The 19,340-nt window shown below is 43.4% G+C and overlaps 1 protein-coding gene across 1 annotated transcript in view; it reads right to left on the minus strand.

Annotated features, from left to right (window-relative positions):
- Positions 1-19,340, minus strand: part of TMTC1 (transmembrane O-mannosyltransferase targeting cadherins 1) — a 139,001-nt gene that overhangs the window by 102,228 nt on the left and 17,433 nt on the right. Inside the window, exon 5 of the mRNA XM_054281921.1 lies at positions 18,030-18,236. Within this exon, the coding sequence (XP_054137896.1) occupies positions 18,030-18,236 (207 nt within the window). The remainder of the gene's footprint in view (positions 1-18,029; positions 18,237-19,340) is intronic.

Here is a 19,340-nt window from a genome sequence, read left to right on the forward strand (position 1 = left end):
TTCATCCCTTACATTTGCAGTTGATGTTTTTTATTCTGGGCTTTCTCAAAATGGTTGCAAGTCAGAATGAAAAGCTTAAGTTTCTGAAACTGCTGAGATTCTCATGGCACTAGACCAAAGGACATAAATAAAAATGAAAATATGCACTCCAAGCATACATTTCTCTTTGGCAAAAGCAAAGGCAAGTTCTCTGGAGAGTCTCAGCCATCCTCACTGCACAAAACCTACCTGGACAAAGCCAGTAAGAAGGTTAGTATGTTATTTAGTAACAAGAAGTAGCAATTCTGTGTCCCCTCTACAGAAACACTTGGGAAATAAAGAGCTGTTGCTGGATTCTTAGACTTTAACCCCAGTTTGGTACCTCAACAGTCCCTCTAGTTCTGTGTGCCCACACATCACCATGTAGGCAGGAAAAGGAAGGAGGATAAAAGAGAGGCACAAACATAAGGGCTTACTGAGGCCTTTAGGCAAGGAAAGGAAAGCTTTCCAGGCAAGCTTGTCAGACAAATAGCCTTCCAAGGGGAGCCTTGGAGACCATCCAACTGGACACACACAGCACTGAGCCAGTCTGTGAAAGGAATTACATAACTGGCTGTGCATGATAAGAGGTTCTGTGTCTGATAAGCCAAATAGTCCCTTACCACCTGATGTTCATTTGACAAAAGTGACCATTTGCAGATTATCTCCTGGATTGTGCTGGTTTCCATAGATTTGGGGCTTTTTTTCTTTTACTGAGTCAGAGAGTAGATCTCCCTTCTGGCTAAAGCCACAGCAAGTCCCATCAGAGAAGTGGTCCAAGAAAATCAGCATTAACCAACTGGGACAGGCCTTTAAAACCAATGATCCAAAATCCACCAAGCCCAGTTTAAGAAGGTGAGAAGAATCTCCAGAGGGAGGTTCAGCGAGCTGGTGAGATCTGCACTGCCAACCATCCCACTCCCTAAGCCTGCAAGCCTTACCATGAGGATACTGGAGATGTGGAAACCTCCTCTGTGCTGAGCACAAACACAACTACAGCAATCTACACCAGCTGTTCTGCTGCACTGACCCAGTAATCATCATGATTATGTGTCCCACTTACTGGGGGACTCTGCTACAGGGATTAGCAGATTGTGATCATCACACTAAGCTCTGCTCACAAAAGCATTAAATGTAAGGACCTAAACGTGCAAAATAATTTCCTGATAAGTACCTCAGTGTTTGGGTGCCCAAGAGAAGACAATTCCTAACTGGCTGAGAGCATTACCCTGCAAGTGATTGCACAGGGAATCCCATATCTCAAAAGCTGGCCCTGGGAGCACCATCTGGACTCCCTCAAGAGCCCTGCAACATTATCCAGTTGAAAAGGCTTTGCTAAATCCTTTCACACTGTCTCCCCAGAGCATTTCTCTGGAGATACTGGCAGCCTATGGTCTGGAAAGGTGCAGTGTTCATGGGGAAAAAACCAGGCTGAGGGCCAGACCCAGAGTGGTGGTGAATAGAGTTCTGTCCAGCTGGGGACTGGTCACTGGTGGTGCTCCCAGGGCTCAGTGTTGGAGCCAGCTCTGTTTAAAACCTTTATCAATGATCTGGACAAGGGGATTGAGTGCTCCCTCCATCAGTTTGCAGACAACACCAAGCTAGGAGGGAGTGTTGAGCCACGAGGGCAGGAAGGACCAGGACAGGCTGGATCAATGGGCTGAGGCCAGCTGTGTGAGATGCAACAAGTCCAAGGGCTGGGTGCTGCTCCTGGGCCACAAGAAGTCCTGCAGTGATGGGAACAGCTTGTATTGAGCTGGGGGTCAGTCTCTTCTCCCAGGTAATAAGTGATAAGACAAGAGAAGTGCTGTTAAGTTGTGCCAGACAAGGTTTAGATTGAATTTTAGGAAAAATTTCTCCATGGAAAGTGCAGTCAGACATTGGAATATGCTGCCCAGGAAGTGTTCAGAAACACTTTGGGGTTATAGTTTAGTGGTGAACACTAAACCACTAGTTTAGTGGTGGTGCTGGATCAATGGTTGGACTCCATGGCCTTGAGGGTCCTTTTCAACCTTAATGACTCTATGGAAACTAAAGCTGTCTTCAAACACAACCCTGGAGATGACCACTCCATGCTGAATTCCCAGGACTCTTGCCTTCCCTGAAGCTTCCTCTCATGTCCTGACAGGATTAGCAGGGGGACAAGAACACACTGAATCACCACACTAAACCAACATCAGCAATCACAAACTCTCCTGTCCTCCCATGGCAGGGAGACATCTTTTGTCAAAACATCTGCCTTGAGTTTGATATGGAAACAGCTCCTTTTTCCAAGCTCTCACATTTGTTTTTTCTTCCTTAATACTTTTTTAAGTAAGATACTAGATATAAGATCTTCCACCTACTGAAATATAAGCTTTGGAGGCAGAAAACACTTCCAGAAATTATCTTAAGAATCTTAGTGAACTTTATCAAATCTTGAGTCATCTTTCTTTTCATACAAGTGTGCACTTCATTACTTGGTAATGGAACAGTAATTGCTCTTCAGTTATGCAAGATGCACCTCTAATTTGTAAGGGGTTTCTGGAGAGGTAATGACAGATGCTTAAAAAAAAATCAAATATGAGAATAGGAAAAACTGTTATGTAAAAGATAATGGTAACCACAGAGTAGTCTGACAGCTGGGTCACAGTCTCAGTGGGTATAAAGGCACAATGCAGATATTCTGGTCTTATGCATTCTTAAACACTGAACCTGATGCCAAATTATTCATATTACTCTGCACTTTAACTGAATCTCACAAATGAAGCATCATCTGTGTGGGTCAACACCTGACAGCCCCGTTTTTCTAACAGCTTCCTACACACTCTAGGTAAGGCTGCCAGCAACTCTGCAGAAGGCATTTTTCCCCTCTGAAATGATGCTTCCTGATTATAAAACATGTTGGATATGAAATAAAGGCATCAATCTATCTATTTTCTGGTTTCTAAAAGTAAATTCAGTGTAAAACCTGCTAGGAACTACATTGTGAGGGATAACCTCGTGTTAAAAGGGATGATCATTATAAATTTCCTCCACTCCCTTTTCCCCAGCTTTACCCCTGTGAGCAGGGGCTCAGTGCAGCATTCAAAGAGCACGTGTTGGCTCGCAGCCCTTCCAGACAAAATGTCAGCTCCAGAATTGGAGCACTTGCGCTTGCTGATGCGTGGCAGCGCTCCTAAGATCAGGAGCAGCACACCATCCAAATGTCATCTGTGTGTGCAGATGCAAGATCAAGTGCACCTCCTCATATGACTAATTTTCCAATTAAGATTGAAACACTTTTGTGCTAAAAACACAACAAGCACATGGGAAGAGCTTGTTCTTGCTCCACAGGGATTTATTATCAAAGATACGCTGATTTTACCCTAATCTAGTTGGTTTTACCCAAAGCTTTTACAATATGCCAGTTTTGCACTGCAAAACATAACTGCATTTCACTGCTTTCAAGCAGCTTAGCATGACATCCAAAGGAAAAAATTCTAAAAAACAAACAAAACAAAGATTGGCAAATGCTTAGAGAGCTTGCTTCACCCACTCTGATCTCCATGCCAGTGCAGACACATTATTAGCAGGACCCAACTATCTGATGTGAGACTGGTTCCAATCCAAATACATAAACTGCATCACAACAGCAACTGCTGAGTGGATGCACCCAGAGGAAGCCCAGCCTTCTGTCTGTCTGGAAGAACAATAAAACAACAATTTCAGGCTGCAAAACTTTCAGCAAGGAGAGCCCTGTTTAATCTACTGGAAAAAGACATAATGAGATGCAGTGCTTGGCAGCTGGAATTAGACAGATCAAACCAGAAATAGGGACATTTTTAACAGTGAGAATGGCATACTGCTGCAACCCTCCACCTAAGGATTATTTCAAATACTCCCTCACATCAAGTCCTTAAAGTCAGGGCTGTTGACAGATGTGTGACACAGCTCACAGGGAAATGCAGGCTTCCTGCAGTCATTCTTACATGGAGTTCTGTCTCTTGCACCATGCTCTAATTCAGATTAGATGATCATAAATGGTCCCTCTTGACCTTAAAAATCTACAATGATGCTCACTCAAGTAATGGTAAGAATTCCTTCAAGGAGTTACAGCTCTGCATAAGCCAGGGAGATCACAAACTGTGTGACATTTCTGCACCAATGGCCTGTGTCACTCCCATCCCACACAAACAGGCTGAGGGCCACAGGCAGAGCTGGGCTGGACAGCTGGCAGTCAGGAATCAAAGTCAGTCCCTTGCTCTTGGGTTAGCAAAAGCTCAAAGAACTGTTAAAAAGCCACCATGTACCTTGAAGAAGCACCTCCCCTCTAAAACATCAGCTGTCTGAAGTGTCAAGGACTTTGAAAAGAAAGAAAAACTGGTCTAATTCACATCTCCCAGCAAAGGGTTGCTGCAGTGTGGTCTTTATAAAAATGGCACAGGAAGGATGACAAAAAAAATCTCTCTTCCCCAAATAACTGAGCAAATCTAAAATAGTTAATCCTGGAAACATTCTCAAAAGATTAGCCATGGCTCAACTAACTTTAACAATGATAATTTTTAATTTAATTTAAAGTTGAATATCCTTGTGCAATAATGGCAGAGATGAAGGACTATCAGGGAATAATCTTGTTTACAGATCAGTGAACTCAGAAAATTGCCAAGGCACTGTGAAACATATTCCTTATTCACACCTCATAATTAACTAAGTGTTCGGCTGCAATATTAAAGTCATCTTCCTCATGAAAGAGCTGCTCATTTGGGCTGGTAGGCCACTGAGGGAGTCTCATTCTGTCCTGGCATTTCCAAACTCCCAGGAAAAAGCACCTTCAATCCATAAAAACAGCAGACTCCCAAAGAGTAAGGGAAGGCAGAGAAAGCCTTTGGTCCATGACAGAAGCACAGCTTGTGCAGAGAAAAAACCCTCTTCTCCCCTTCTTTAGTGCCACATGGGAGCATTTCTCTTTTAAAGGCAACTGAAAGAAGAAAATAGAGTTCTCTTAATTAATTCACATTGAAAGGCACTTTTGATGGAGTCCGGAGGCCAAATCAGATCAAAGTAAATAATGCCACAAACAGTGACATGAAAGCCATGGGACAGCAGCTCTCATGGCTTGCACTGTCTAGATTTTAGTACTCAAAAGCAACAAATGCTGAAGATTTCAGCTTCCAGGAAAGCAGAGGATGACAGGGGGCTCTATCCTTTCAGAAAATTTTAAGAAAGGAATTGTCAATTTGCTGTGAGGAAAACTTTTGTTGATTTGGGAAATCCTGGATTAAGTCTCTGCTTTAAGTCACATTTTATGTTTGTGAATTTGGGCAAATGCTCAAACTTTCTGCCCTTTGTTTTAGAGAGGTAATGCTTCTCCCTGAGTGATAGAGCACAGACACAAGGGGATTGTGCCCTTCTACTCAGCCCACAAGCCCTGCCCAAGGTTTCTTTGAGATATTACTGATCCCCAAAGAGCAGTTAAGAAGAGAAGGATATACTGCAAACCCACACCTTGGTAACTGAGATCCAGATACAGCAACTACAAACTTCCATGGTGCAATCTCTGGCCCCAAAATCATCCTGGCTCATCTCAGCTTAGCTCAGCATCTCACTGCAGCCCTTCCCTTGTAATGGGGAACAGGCCAGGCAGATGCAGCCAAAGCCAGTACACACAACAGAAAACACAGTAATAAAATACACTCACATTTTTCCATTCTGATTTTTACTGTACACATTACCTAAACAGACTCCAATCAAAACAAAAGAACAATAAATTAAAAAGTAATGCCATAAATCAGCACCAAAAAAAAAAAAATTGCAGCTTGTGAAAAACAGAAGTAAGAATGCAATGAATAAAAATCTGAGTTCCAGCATGATATTCTGAGGCTTTCCCTTCCTCTGCCCATTTCCCAAAGGATCTAATAGAGATCAAAGAGGTACAGGAAAGGGTAATAAGGCTCATCAGACACATGGAATGGTGTCTGCGTGAGGAGAGAGTCAAGAGAACAGGGCTCTCCACCCTGGGAGGGGAGCACACACAGAGGTACTGTAAAATGATGAAGGGCCTGAGGAAGGGAACCAGCAAAATTACTTTCTACTTCTTATCACACAAAGTCAAAGGGTTCCCAATGAAATTATCAGGTTTCAAGCAAACAAAAAGATTCTTTTATATGGTGTGTAATTAAAATCACAGTACTCCCAGCAACAAGAGGCCCTTGAAGCCAGAGGAGAGAAGAGTTCTAAAAAGGAAATTAGGCAACTCCATAGAGGACAGGTCCATGGAGAGTCTTAAACACAGTGCTCCAGATACAGCATCCAGACCCATGGACTCTAAATCAATGCCTGGCACACGTTCAGCAGCCACAGTAAGGAAAGATAACCCTGTCCTGGCCCCACTGCCATTCTCTTCTCTGTAATCACCCAGTAATGACCATGGTGAGAACACTGTGCTAGATGGATCCCTGGTTTGATATGGTGCTCCCACAGTGTTCTTCTGTTTTGTTAACTATACTAATAGGAGTTCAACAGACAAATCCTAACCTAAAGTAAAACAAATTCTTTGTTGGGTTGTTTTCTTCCCTTGAAGAAGCATCATGCAAAAATTCCTCTATTTACATTAATGCACAGCACCTCACCAAATGCATGAACATGCCCTCTGGCTGGAAAGCTATCCATCACCTCCCATGAATGAAGGAATTTCACTTTCCATAGTGAGTAATTCCATGATGGAGATACCACTCAGGACCACAGGCACGGCCATGACAGTGAATCCACAGTGGGCCAGCCAAGACCAGCAAGGAATGCTGATCATCACAGACTGATCAGAAAGACCAGCATTAGCAGACATTTAGACCACAGACCAGGTGACAGCTTTCTAAAATAAAAACTCCTGATGCTTTTACCAAAAACATTTGTATTGTAAAATTCCTGATGCTTTTACCAAAAACATTTGTATTGTAAACAACTCATCTGCTGAAATGAATGTTTGATATAATTAACAGTGGAGAGAACAGGAGACAAGAGGGAGAACAACAACAAATTAACTGAGTTTACTGCCAGAAAACAAAAAAAGAATATCTCTGCTTCCAACTTTTACACATAACTCACAGCTGCAGTGATAGAAGGTGCTGTCATGAGATTAGGCAGAGATTATGGTAAATGTAATTAAATCAGATAATACCAAAATATTCCAAGAGACCCCGAGGCCATCATTTTACACCAGCTTGGTCTCTGCAGAAATTCCTACATGGCCTAGAAGGAACTGTGTGTGTAACAGTGGTGTATGAGGGGATAAAGCTGTGTTTTATGGAAGGATATAAAGGTAATGTTCCATCTCCCTTCCATCTCTAACTGATAATTACTCTTTCCCTGAATTTTATTGTGAACAATCAGTGGAAAAGTTTCTTGTCAAGCTTTTCCTGCTAATTTTCCTCTTTGGAGTAACACCCAGAGGGTTTGTTGGCATCTTTCACAGATGAAATGGAACAGTACTTTATTCCATACTTTTTACACTAGCACAACCAAAGTGCAACCACAGTTAGTTTCAAAGTAATAATTTTATGTTTAATATCTCCTTATGCCAGAGCTGATTTGCAAAACCAAGGGATTTCACAGGTCACAAAAGAAGGGATTTGAGCAGACTTCAGCCCTCAGCCGAAGCAGAGGATCTACAGCAAACATGCTGCAAACCAAAACTTTAAACAGAGGGAACAACTGCATTACCCACATGGAAAAAGAATGATAATTTCTTAAGACAACCTAACTTCTAGAAAGGAGGTGAGAAAAAAAAGGAAATCAAAACAGCCACCACAACATATTCCAGTTGGAAATTATCATTTAAACCACTCCATGATCAGCTGTGGCAGGCAATGAGAACTCATGAGGCAAAGCTGGGTGCCACCAGATGCTGTGAGACCTGTCAGACCTGGAGAGCAAACACACAACAGCAGCATTCCAACAGCCCAAGCACAAGCCTCGCCTTTCTCAGCTTACTTTGGCCAATTTCTGAATTTTAACACGGATGTTTGGGAATGTGGAATGCATTTTACAAGAGTCCCTTCTGCACTGCAGTTTCCTGGATATTCACATTCTGGAAATTGCTTAAAAGAATAGAAACAGAAAATCTGTATTTCAAAGATCAAGAGAGGAAAGTGTGTTCCAGCCTTTCCAAGCCAAGTAGAAGATTAAGGTTTCTAATGCACTCGTTGGAAAAGAATATTGGGATAACTGCATTAGAAATGTGAAAGAGGATTTAATACTCTACTTTAGATTAAGTTGAAGATTAAGTTTCTAGTCAGGGAAGAATCTGTTCATCTTGGAAAGCATACAGGGAGGATGGGAGAAGCATTACACATGCTAGCAGATTTCTTTTTAGACTTTTTAACCAAATATTAAATCTCAACAGCTACTTCATATTAAAAAAATCAAAGTAACCCTTATCACACAACCTAAACCATCCACATAAAGTCACACTTGATGAGATTGGTGTCTCTATTTTGAGCAAATGATTGCTTGTATCAGCCTGTGAGCATTTAAAGCCAAGTAACTTAGTCCTGAGAGTCTGCTGTCCCTCCCTTAATACATGCTGTGATTACCAGGCTCACAGAGGAAACAGGGACCAGCTTGGAAAGCATCAGTCATTAATGAGGTAGGTAGGTACAGCTGAGTCCTTTACTCCTGAGAACAGCCTAGAAGTTTCCAAAAAGATGTCAAAAAATGTGCCTGGAAGTCAAAGTGTAAGAGAGAAATTGTTCAATTAGATTTGCTACCCTGGGAAATACCTGCAATAATCTCAGTATCATCCATCTTCAGGTGTTGTGGTTGGGTATTTTTTTTTTTTTTCCTGGGTGACTGAAATACTGTTCTGTGCCAAACTAACCCAGATTTACTGCAGGGAAAATGACCTTGCAAGCCATTAGGGTTTGTTCCTGTTTCTCAGCTGCTGTTAATTCTTTGACAGTGGTTTACAGGGCTTTCAGAGAAAGCCAATGGACACGGGCACGCTGCTGCTTCAAACGCTGCTTTAATGAGACTGCCAGGAACTGTGAATAGAAAGGCAGTCCTGTGAGGCAAAGGGAATGAACAGAGACTCCTGTGAGTCAGCTCTGGGACACACAGGCTGCACCTACAAATTGGGGATTTCCAATTAGCAACACAGGGAACAGAAGAGGCTGATGTACAATGAAGTGACTGCAACTGCAGGGCTTAAATGCTGTTCCCATTAATGAGAGAAAAAAACCTTCTCCCTCTGCACACGAATGAATAAGCCATCAGCATCTTTCAGAAGATGGGGAAAAAAGAAACCCAAAACCAGTCATTAACTTCTCCCCCTGATTCTTGTTTTGCACAGCACCATTCTTTGTCCCAGGCACAGTTTCCACAAAAATGGATTTTCATGAACTAAATCAAAGTCTAAAGAATCTTTTAAGGACTAAATAATCTTCTCTAGAGAAAAAAAAAAAAAAAAAAAAAACCAAGCTAGAACATGTTAAGTCATCATCAGCTAAGGAAAGTAACATCAGACTCAGTCTTGTCCCCTTTTTCTGACATTCAGTGCACATGAAGGCAAACTACTTCAGTTTATTTGCTGCTTACTGAAATGAACTGGGCCTCTTGGTACTGTCAATATAAGGAGAAATTATTTACTTTCCTCTTCCTTCTAGGAAGTACTTAAAAAGAGGGAGAGAGGTGTTTTTCTGCACTGCAAGAGGAGTGCTATCCAGAACAGTGGCTGAAACAGATCCAACAAAGGGTGTCAAATTTAAAACCAACCCTCTTCTATTCAAACAACTGCATGCACAAGTGCCTACTTTTCCAGCCACAGGGAAGCCAAGAGTGAGATCAGCTGTGGCTCCATGCCACCCCAAGCACCAGAGCAGAGCAGGCTCCTGGCTTCTGCCTGGCTCTCCATGCTCCCTCCTCCTCAAACCCAGGCAGAGAGCACAGGGAAAACTCCCAAGTAAAAAATCAGTATATTAGCTACAGGACAGAGGAGAGCTGAACCCCCAAAGCTGGAGAGATGAGGTCAAAAAGAAACTGGGCTTTGCAGCCCATAGAGCAGAAACCCATGCAGAGGGGAGGAGGAGATAAGCAAAGAGAGTGAGTGCTGAAAGCATCCAGAGGGACCTCACCCCCATGCTGGGCAGAAGACTGAACTGGAGAGTTGGGAGGAGAGGGGAGCACAGGGAGGACACAAAAGGCAGTACAAGGACACAGATCAGGGCCCCTGAATTGGCTTGGCAAGGACTTAGGGGACAGGAGAACAGGAGGGACCTTGGGAGTGAGACCAACACAGTAGCTCTTGAGGGAAGCAGCAAGATCCAAAAGGCAAAGCCTGAGGAGCAAAGACCAGAACAATTACATGTTAAGGAAAAGCAAACAAGAGAAGAGATGAGGACAGGCTGCAGCAGGTGAGGCAGGGCAACTAACTGGAGAGAGAGGAAGGAAAGGGCTGCCAGAAGAAGCTGCACATGCTGGGCTGGGTTCATTCCTCTCCAGGTCTGGAAGGGAACATCGTATCACTGTGCCTCCTCAGTCTGCACATATCTAAAGGAAGAGGTCCCTCACCTCTCAAGACTGACTCCTATAGAGCACAGTGTCCTGCTGCCAGCAGACAGTCTGCTTGCTCAACCAGCACATGTCCATGAAGTAAATACAAAGGTGAATCCAACTCAACATCCATGTGGTTCCCCACTATAAAATTTCTGGCTATTCACTTCACTTGTTCTGAACAGTAAGGAAGTTACACATGCAGAAACTATGCCAAAAGCACTTTAGAAGATTGCAGACCTATGTAACAAACTGCAAGGAAATACCAGCACTTGGTGGTGTGTACACAGAGGAATTACTGAGAAGCTGTAAATCTGTCTCAGAGCAGGACTTGAATAACATGAAGTAAATAGGGCATGGGGCAATGTTCTGGACCAGGAAAAAACAAAATATCAAATAGTAACTCATTAACTGATCCCCATCCATTCTGGGCAACAACTCCAGCAGGGATTGTGAAAAAAAGAAAAAGCCATGTGATAGTGTAACTAAAGACTGTCACAATAAAAACACACAAGGAGGCCAAAATTAAAGCAGATCTTTCTTATCTGGCTAGTGCATATTTTGCAGCACAATGAGGTCTAAACAAGCCTTTTTCTGCATTCATGCAACCTTAGTCATCACCATATCAAAGCAGTGCTGCTCTTAACTAAACTTCAGTCTGCAAGCAATGAGTTCAGTTACTTGTACTGAAACAGCACTTGAAGATTTCAAAAAATAAGACACATAATGGCACAAGCATGCCTAAGAGAGAATCCTTGGCTTTGTTTGTCTTTTGGGAGGGGGACAGAAGACAACCAGCACATCACACAAAGGGAAAAGCAGCATGCATTACTGTGCCTCATCCTCCAGCACATGCCATGGGAACAGAGAGATGTAATTATTTCCCCAAGATTACACAAGGGTTCTCTGGAAGACAGTTCCAGGGCAGAGCATGTAAATCCTTGGCTGAATCCATGGCTGTAAGCACAGGGGCACCCACAACTCACACGTTTCCAGACTAGCAGAGCCTTCTGGTGGCCTCAGGTGCCATCTGTGCATGACAATAAATATTGTCACTGACTGCAGGGGAATTCCTGGCTTTCAGAAAGAGTCACTCAGCATTTCCTACACAGACTGTACAGACACAGCAGCAGAGAGAGCTATTGCTCCAACTCACAATGGAAAAGCCACCTGAAGAACTGAATTCAGAGAGGAACAAACCACAGGCCAAATCCACCTCTGCAATCCACCTCCCCAGAGGCAGCCAAACTTCATTCATAACTTAAGCTTACTAAACAGCAAGAATGACAGAGCCTTAGCAAACCTGCCAGAATTAAAACAACTTGCAACACCCCAGAAGCAGCATCCCACAGATCCCAGGATAGCAATGACACTTACCTAATCTGCCATCTTTCAGCACTCACTGTGCCTCCCCAGGCCTTGGGACTCAGGGCCCTACCTGCCTTTTGGAACAAACCTGTGTTGTTCAATTCTCAATTCAATTTTAAATATAAATTAAGAGGAAAAATAAAGAAAACAGCCTATAGCCAGTGACAATGCAGCACTTCCTTTTCTCTGCTTTCACACAGAGCGAGTTCATACCAACCTTTGCTCAGAGCATCACAGACTAGGAGCTGGATCCTTTATTTGTAACATCTTGCAACCCTGAGGACATCACCAGTGACAGAGGAAGGAAAAAGCCTGGGCTGGCTCTACTGCTTAATGCTCCAGATTACTTGTTTTGCTTTCCTAAAGAAGAAAAGCATTTTGACTGCCAGGCTCCCAGACGTTGCAGTAAGGCAGAAAAATCATAAAGAAAGGCTTCATAAAAGCAAGCCTGTTCTCCTAACATCAATGGCTGGCCTTGTCAGGCTCGCATTTTGCAAGTTCGCATGTGAAAGCAATTCTGGTGTGAGCAGTTCGTTAGCATAACAATCTGCTCCTGGGTGAAAAACAACCTGCACCTGTATAAACTGGTTTTAGATAGAAAAATGACAACTATCTCTCACAAACAACTTTTCCTGCACGTACACACGGAGGGTTGAAGTGACCAATCAATACAGGGTGACAACTTGTTACACACCAATAAGTAATTGGCAAGAAAGCTACTGAGCAATTGGAGTCACACACAAGGTCTGGAAAACTCCATAAAAAGGAGTTATGTGAATAAATGGGGTTTTTTTTCCCACCATGAAGGAAATGGAGTCCATGTGATTTATCCCCATACCCAGACCTTTTTCACCACAGACAATCCCAAACTGCCCTGGAATTTCTCCACCAGCTTTTGCAGGGTGTTTGCAAAGCCCTTTAACACTTCCTTGCTATTTTGCTGTTGCATGGCAAGGAACTTTCAGGCCAGAGACAAGGACCCAGGTTTCCTGCCTCATTTTAGTCAGGGGCAAATACACAACATAAACAATAGTTACATCCCTGCTGCTTTTCTCAGAGACACACATTGGTTTTTGCTGCTGTGCTTTGCACTTGAAAGTGACCACCACTGACCTCCAGGGTGGGTAAGTGCAACTGGGAACAACTCACCAAAATTTAAGAAAGTTGTACCAAAATTTAAGAAAGTTGTACCCCATCTAACAGGAAGTGTTTTCCTCTCACTTTTATAACCCAGGCAGTTTCATACCCACATTTTCCTATCAAACACTTTCTAATAAATTGGAGAAAAGGTGAAGTTTGCACACATGAAAGCCCACATCTGGGAAAGTGGTCACACTGCTCTGTCCTTATCAGTTACAAATCTAGAACTGCACTGTGTGGCATGGGAAAGGAACAGAAATTCAGCTGACACTTCTGCTTTTCAACAGTAATTTCATGTTTAAGCAGAAATGTGCTATACTCTATACTATCATATCAGTCAAAAAAGAAAAACAAATTAAAAATCACTGCTACATAAAAGATTGGAAATAGAAGGAGGCAGTAAGGAAAAGCCAAGCAATTGCTGCACAGTCCCACACTGTGTGCCAGTGCCTTCCCTCCACTCTCCCTCTGCTCTTCCCTCATGCTGAAGGACAGCTTCTGTTTCAGCTCAACCCCTGACCATGCACACTGCACAGGGACTCAGGGAAGATAAGGTATGACCTCAACATATTTTTCCTCACAGTCTATCAAACTTAGGGCCAGCACAGACATCCCTGGAATGCACCACATTCTGCAGAGCATTTCCATCTTCCTTCCCTTGCTGCTGTAAGAGGGAACAACAGCACCACCAGTTTAGCCATCAGATCCCATTTATCCCTGCTACAGTCTTTAGGATTTCATTGGATTTTGGATCAATGGGGTTTTGGGCCTGGTTCCCACAATGTTAATGAGTAGTGAGCTCCCACACTCTTTTACACACACAACACAGATTTAAAGTGATGCTGTTGGGCACAGCTCCAGGTACACCTGCTTTTTCTGTAACCTGGCAAAAAAATTAAAATAAAATACATAAACTAAAAAACCTACAAAAAACCATCACGCAACTGTTGATACACATGGAAAATAGCAGCACTAATTCCAGTCTATGGTCCACTGCAAGGGAAGAGTCTCACCACCAGCAGACACAATAAAAATGAGCTTCTAGGACACCGAAGAGAAACAGAGATTTCAGTTTCAAAAGTATGCAAGCTGTTGCGGAGTCTTGTTTTCCAAGAAGTTTAGACTGCAGTCCCCAGCTATTTATACAGCTCAAAACCCTCAGAGTGATTAGGTGGCTTGGAGGTGCTCATGGGCTGGACCACATTTAGCAACACAGAGTGTGAGGCACATAGAACATGGCATAACCAAAACCAATTAAGAAAAGAAAAAAGGTTTACAAATAGATCCCAGTTTTCAGTGGCTTCAACAAATCATGAAAAAGAGAATGAGAGATGATTGCCATTGACAGTGATTTTCAACAGGACACAGACCACACCAGAGTGAAAGCACTGAGGCCTACCCCAAACTCAAGTACAAGCCTGACATGAAAGTTCCTGTCTGTCCTTCCCCATTTATATCATATGGAAAATTATATCACATACACTCACAAGCCTCCTTCAGGTTTTAAAACTCAGGGAGGTGGATCAAACCCACAAGAGACTCTAGTTAGCTCATCTCAGTAGCATATGCCAGCATTCCCCAAAATTGCAATAAATAGTGGTGATAAAACCTACAACTTCCTCCAGACTAACTCATTCCTTACTCCTAAAGGCAACTGGGACTGCAACCCACATATTCACTGGATAGCTGAAGATAAGAGCAAGTGACAATGAAGAACAAAAATATCTCTGCATCAAGAATTTACATAACTAGCTCCAGTTACTGCCAATTAGACCAATTCCCTTAATTCCTCCATTACATCTTCCAGCATTTTTCGGTTGCTGTAGTAAGAAGAGGTACAATAAATTATTATTAAATAGAAACCTACTTGATCACATTACAAGTACTTAAAAGTATAGATTAGCGCCCTGCTACTTTATTTTAATTAAAACCTTACAACTAGTAACCTGGTAGACTAAATAAGATACCTGAAGCTACTTCACTGTGCCAAGTCTGTCCACCAATTTTGGAGCCTCTGAAATATTTAAAGCTTTTTCCCCCCATCCTTTTGCTATGCAAGAAGACCTACACAAATCAGACAAATGTGAATTACAAGGAAAAATTGCATAATGAATCTTACAGATTCAACAGCAACTTCATCTTTTCTTTTTTCTTCTATAGCAAGGATTTATTTTTTTAAACACAGAATGTATTTTAATAGAGAAATTGTATTGAGTTCTTCCTGCTTCATACCATATAATATGTCAAGAGCACAACTCTCACAGGCAGGCATCCCTCTCAGCCACTGGGACCAAGCCAGCTCCACTCTGGGCATCCCACAGCCAACTCTCACACAGCAAGCCATTGCAAGTGTGTTGTACACAGCCAGTCACTTGAGAAGAGAGCAGCTGAGCAGCTCACACCACCACGAGAGCCCCTTTTCAAACAGAAAGCAGCTATGTACATGCAGGGCTCGGTTTGCCATGTGCACAAATCCTTCACAACACTTGAAGAGGCAGCTGCCAAAAAGCAAATGCCAATTGGCAGCGTGGAGGAGCTCGCTCCTGAGCCATCCCACGTGCACAGGCTCTCCAGCTCAGCTTCTGCAGCCTCCCCTGAAGAGGCTGGGAGGCGAGGGGCTTTCCCTTTGTGCAAGAAAGGGATGTTCCCAAAAGCGGGGGCAGAGGGAGGGTGTCTGGAAAAAGTACAAAGCAAAGGAGGGGAGAAAGCAGCACAAAAAAACAGGAGTGAAAGAAACAAGGAATAAGATGATGGAACAAGACAGAAAATGCTTTTTATATTAACCTCCTGCCCCCTGTTGTGGGCATCAGTCTCTCCCTAGTAGCAAGCACCATGACAAAAGGAAATGGCCTCAAGACACACCAGGGAAGTTTAAAATTAGATATTAGGATCATTTTCTTCACTGAAAGGGTTGTCAACAACAGACTGCCCAGGGAAGCAGTGGAGTCACCATCACTGAAGGTATTTAAAAGATGTGCAGATGTGGCATTAGGGACATGGTTTAGTAGCAGGCTTGGCAGTGCTGAGCTAATGGCTGGACTTTATAATCTTAGACATCTTTTCCAACCTGAACAATTCTATGATACTATCCATCAGGGAATATAGGACAAATACAAGGATCAAAGAGAACAAAAACACTAACATGTCCTCAGATATTTGTGGGATTCACATTCTCTGAACCTGAGAAAAGCAGCGAGAGAAGCAGAGAAAAGAACGATCAAAACAATTCTTCTCTCATTCACTGCTGCTGTGTTGTGCCAAAGTAGAATGCAATATGGAGATTATTTACCCAAAGTGATGGTGTTTTGTTTCCTTGGCCTATCGGGGTCTTGTAGATGGATAATTAGATGACTATTGTGTGAATATTAAGAAAAGCCTTAGTGCTGTACAGTTATGTTATTGTAGTTCAGATGCCCTCTGCTCTCCCCACAGTTCCCTTTCCCCCCTGTATTGTTGCCATCAGACAGCCTGGGCTGTCCAGGACAGGTACAAAGAAGCTGCACAGGTGTCCCTGGCATGGGGCAGGGGGGAATGGAAAAGCTTGGGGGTGCTCAGGGGGGCAGCATGGCAATACCTGACCTCCAATCCAGTGACAAGAAAGCATCTGCACTGATAAATGGCAAAGAAGGGCTGACTGACAGACTTTGGGAGGGGCCAGGGCTGGCTGATGCAACCCCAGGGGTACAAAAGACTGAGCACCCCTCTTGAAGATGAACCAGCCATGTGGTGTGCACAAGGGGCAGTTCTCAGCACTGCAACTTTTTCCTTATGTAGTCCTTTGTTGTATCTTTGTTAAGGTATAATAAACGTTTTGAAATTTCCAAAGTGAGCAGTTGTTTCTCACAAGGGCCAAGCATGTGTGCAGACTGTCCATCAGCAGACAGTCACGAGATTCTGTGCAGCTGAGTGAAGTTGGGTGCTTGGGCAAATTCAGTTTTAGACATAATATAATATAGTTTAATCTAGTATAGTAATATAGTATAATAAAGTAATTAATTTGCCTTCTTAATGCAGCCTTGGTCAGGTTTCAGGGTATCCCTGGCCAGATAGCACAGTTCTTCTGCTCAGCACAGCCTGAGTTCCCAAGCAGCTCCCAGCCACTGGCTACCTTAGCAAGTTTTGATGACATCAGATCTTTTGTGATTATCAGCTCATTTTGTGATTTCAGCTCTTTTCTTGCTAAGGGCCTTTGGCAGACACAGGGAGAGAGAGGAGAAGGCTGTGTGAGGTTCCACAGGGGTGGAACCTCATGCAGCCTTTATTGAGATCTTCTGTGAAGGTTCTGAGGGAGCTCTTCTGCCAAACTGGGCAAAAGTAGCCCTTTATACAGGTTTCAGGGGTTTTAGGAATTGTCCAATCGTAAGGGTCAAAGGGAGGTGACCTATAGTCTTACAGAGAGATAAGCAAGGGTCTGGAGGCTAAAAAAGGAGCTTCCTAGGTCCAGTCATCATAACTCAGCATTTCCTATCTTAGTCTGCTGACCACCAGACAGGCCTTGCAGGCCCTCTGCCTGCTACACCTTCTGATAGCCATGGAGTCAGATGCATCATTCTCTCCCCATCATTGGGGTTGCCCTGATTTCCAATAGATATACTCCTCCTTTCTCCCTTAACCCTCCTTCCACCTCCTCCCGGTAACACAAGAACAACTGTTGTATTCATATTGTTATTATTACATTTTTAGAGTCCCATACCTTCAGGGCGGTTTTCTCACAAGCAGCTCTTCACAGCAGTGTTGTTCCTACTGCTTCATCAGGGCTCCTCCAAGGCTCTTCCCAACCAGCCAGCCCACCCCCTTTTATCCCAGTTATCTTCATTAGCCACAGCTGCCGCCCAATTAAGGACATCACAGCTGCAGCCCATTTAGAACAACTGGGACTGGGGCAAGGCCACTTATACAATACATACGTTTTACCAGGACTCCTACTATAAACACCCACAGCAATTTCAGGACAAAGAGGGCTAACACAAGGTGAAGGGAGCAGGGGTGTGCAGCAGTACCTGCGGATGGCCCAGATGGCCCTGCAGGGCACGGGCAGGCTGGGCTGCTCGCGGGGCCCGGGCGGGTGGCAGGAGCTCCAGGCGCCGCGCTGGGCACAGCGATGCTGCTGCTGCTGCTGCTTCCCGTTCTCCCGGCCGGACAGCGATGAGCCCCACGGAGCGGGCACGGGCGGCCGGGAGGGCCTCTGGGGAATGGCCCCGTTCCCCCTGAGAAAAGGCAGGGAAAGGGAAAGAAAAGGATGTGAGGACTTGTACTCTGTGCACTTTTACTCACCAAAGGTTGAACGCTGTGAAATCGGCACAACGCTGTATCAAAGTGTTAAAAACGAGAGCAGGCTCCTGGTACTAAAGTGACTTCAGGTTTTATAATAAGAAAAAGAAAGGCCTGAAGCATGGGGGGCCCAGGCTGAGCAGGAGTGCTCCCATCGGGGATGCTGCAGCGCCGTCACTGGGGATGTCCCAGATGGAGCAGCACAGATTCAGTGGGTCAGAAGCCCCATTTTATCCTGGTTTTGTCCCTTTGGATTGTTTACTTTTTGGATCCTTCATTTGCATGAAGGTTTAAGGCACTGGATTGGCCCATTACAGTTCTGTCCAGGCTGGCTCATTTCAGTGGGGGGTGCTGCACTTTACTGAGGTGTGTTATGGTATATTGCGTACTGTATTTCTTATAACTACCCTTTAAACCTCTTTTACAATATAACAACCAAACTAACAGGATTAACAATAAGTTAATAGTTGATAATTAATAGTTAAAAGTTGATAATTTAACAATTATCAACTATTTTACTGTCACAGACAAATTTTATGAAAAATCCATTCCTTAGGATTTTTTCTCCTGAGAAGCTGAGAAGCCTCGGGAACAAAATGTAAACAATGGTTATCTGCTGCTGTGGAATGCAACAGGTGCATCTGTGATTGGCCCATGTTGATTGTTTCTAATGAATGGCCAATCACAGCCCAGCTGTCTTGGACTGTCTGGTCAGTCACAGGATTTTGTTATCATTCCATTCCACTCCTTTCAAGCCTTCTGATGAAATCCTTTCTTCTATTATTTTAGTATAGTTTTAATATAATATATATCATGAAATAATAAATCAGCCTTCTGAAACCTGGAGTCAGGTCCTCGTCTCTTCTCTCGTCCTGGGACCCCTGTGAACACCAGCATATTACAACAGTTTCTATTTTCAGTTTTCTAACCTATTTTTAACAAAACTACAACAGACAACATTGCTTTAATCCATAAAAAAAGCCTTTGTGTGCTGAGAGGACAGTATTTAATGGTTCCTAACTAGAGCTAGAGACTTGACA

This window comes from Melozone crissalis, unplaced genomic scaffold (assembly GCF_028551555.1).
Source record: "Melozone crissalis strain CALT ecotype California unplaced genomic scaffold, PUWL_Pcris_2 ptg000033l_1, whole genome shotgun sequence".
NCBI lineage: Eukaryota > Metazoa > Chordata > Aves > Passeriformes > Passerellidae > Melozone > Melozone crissalis.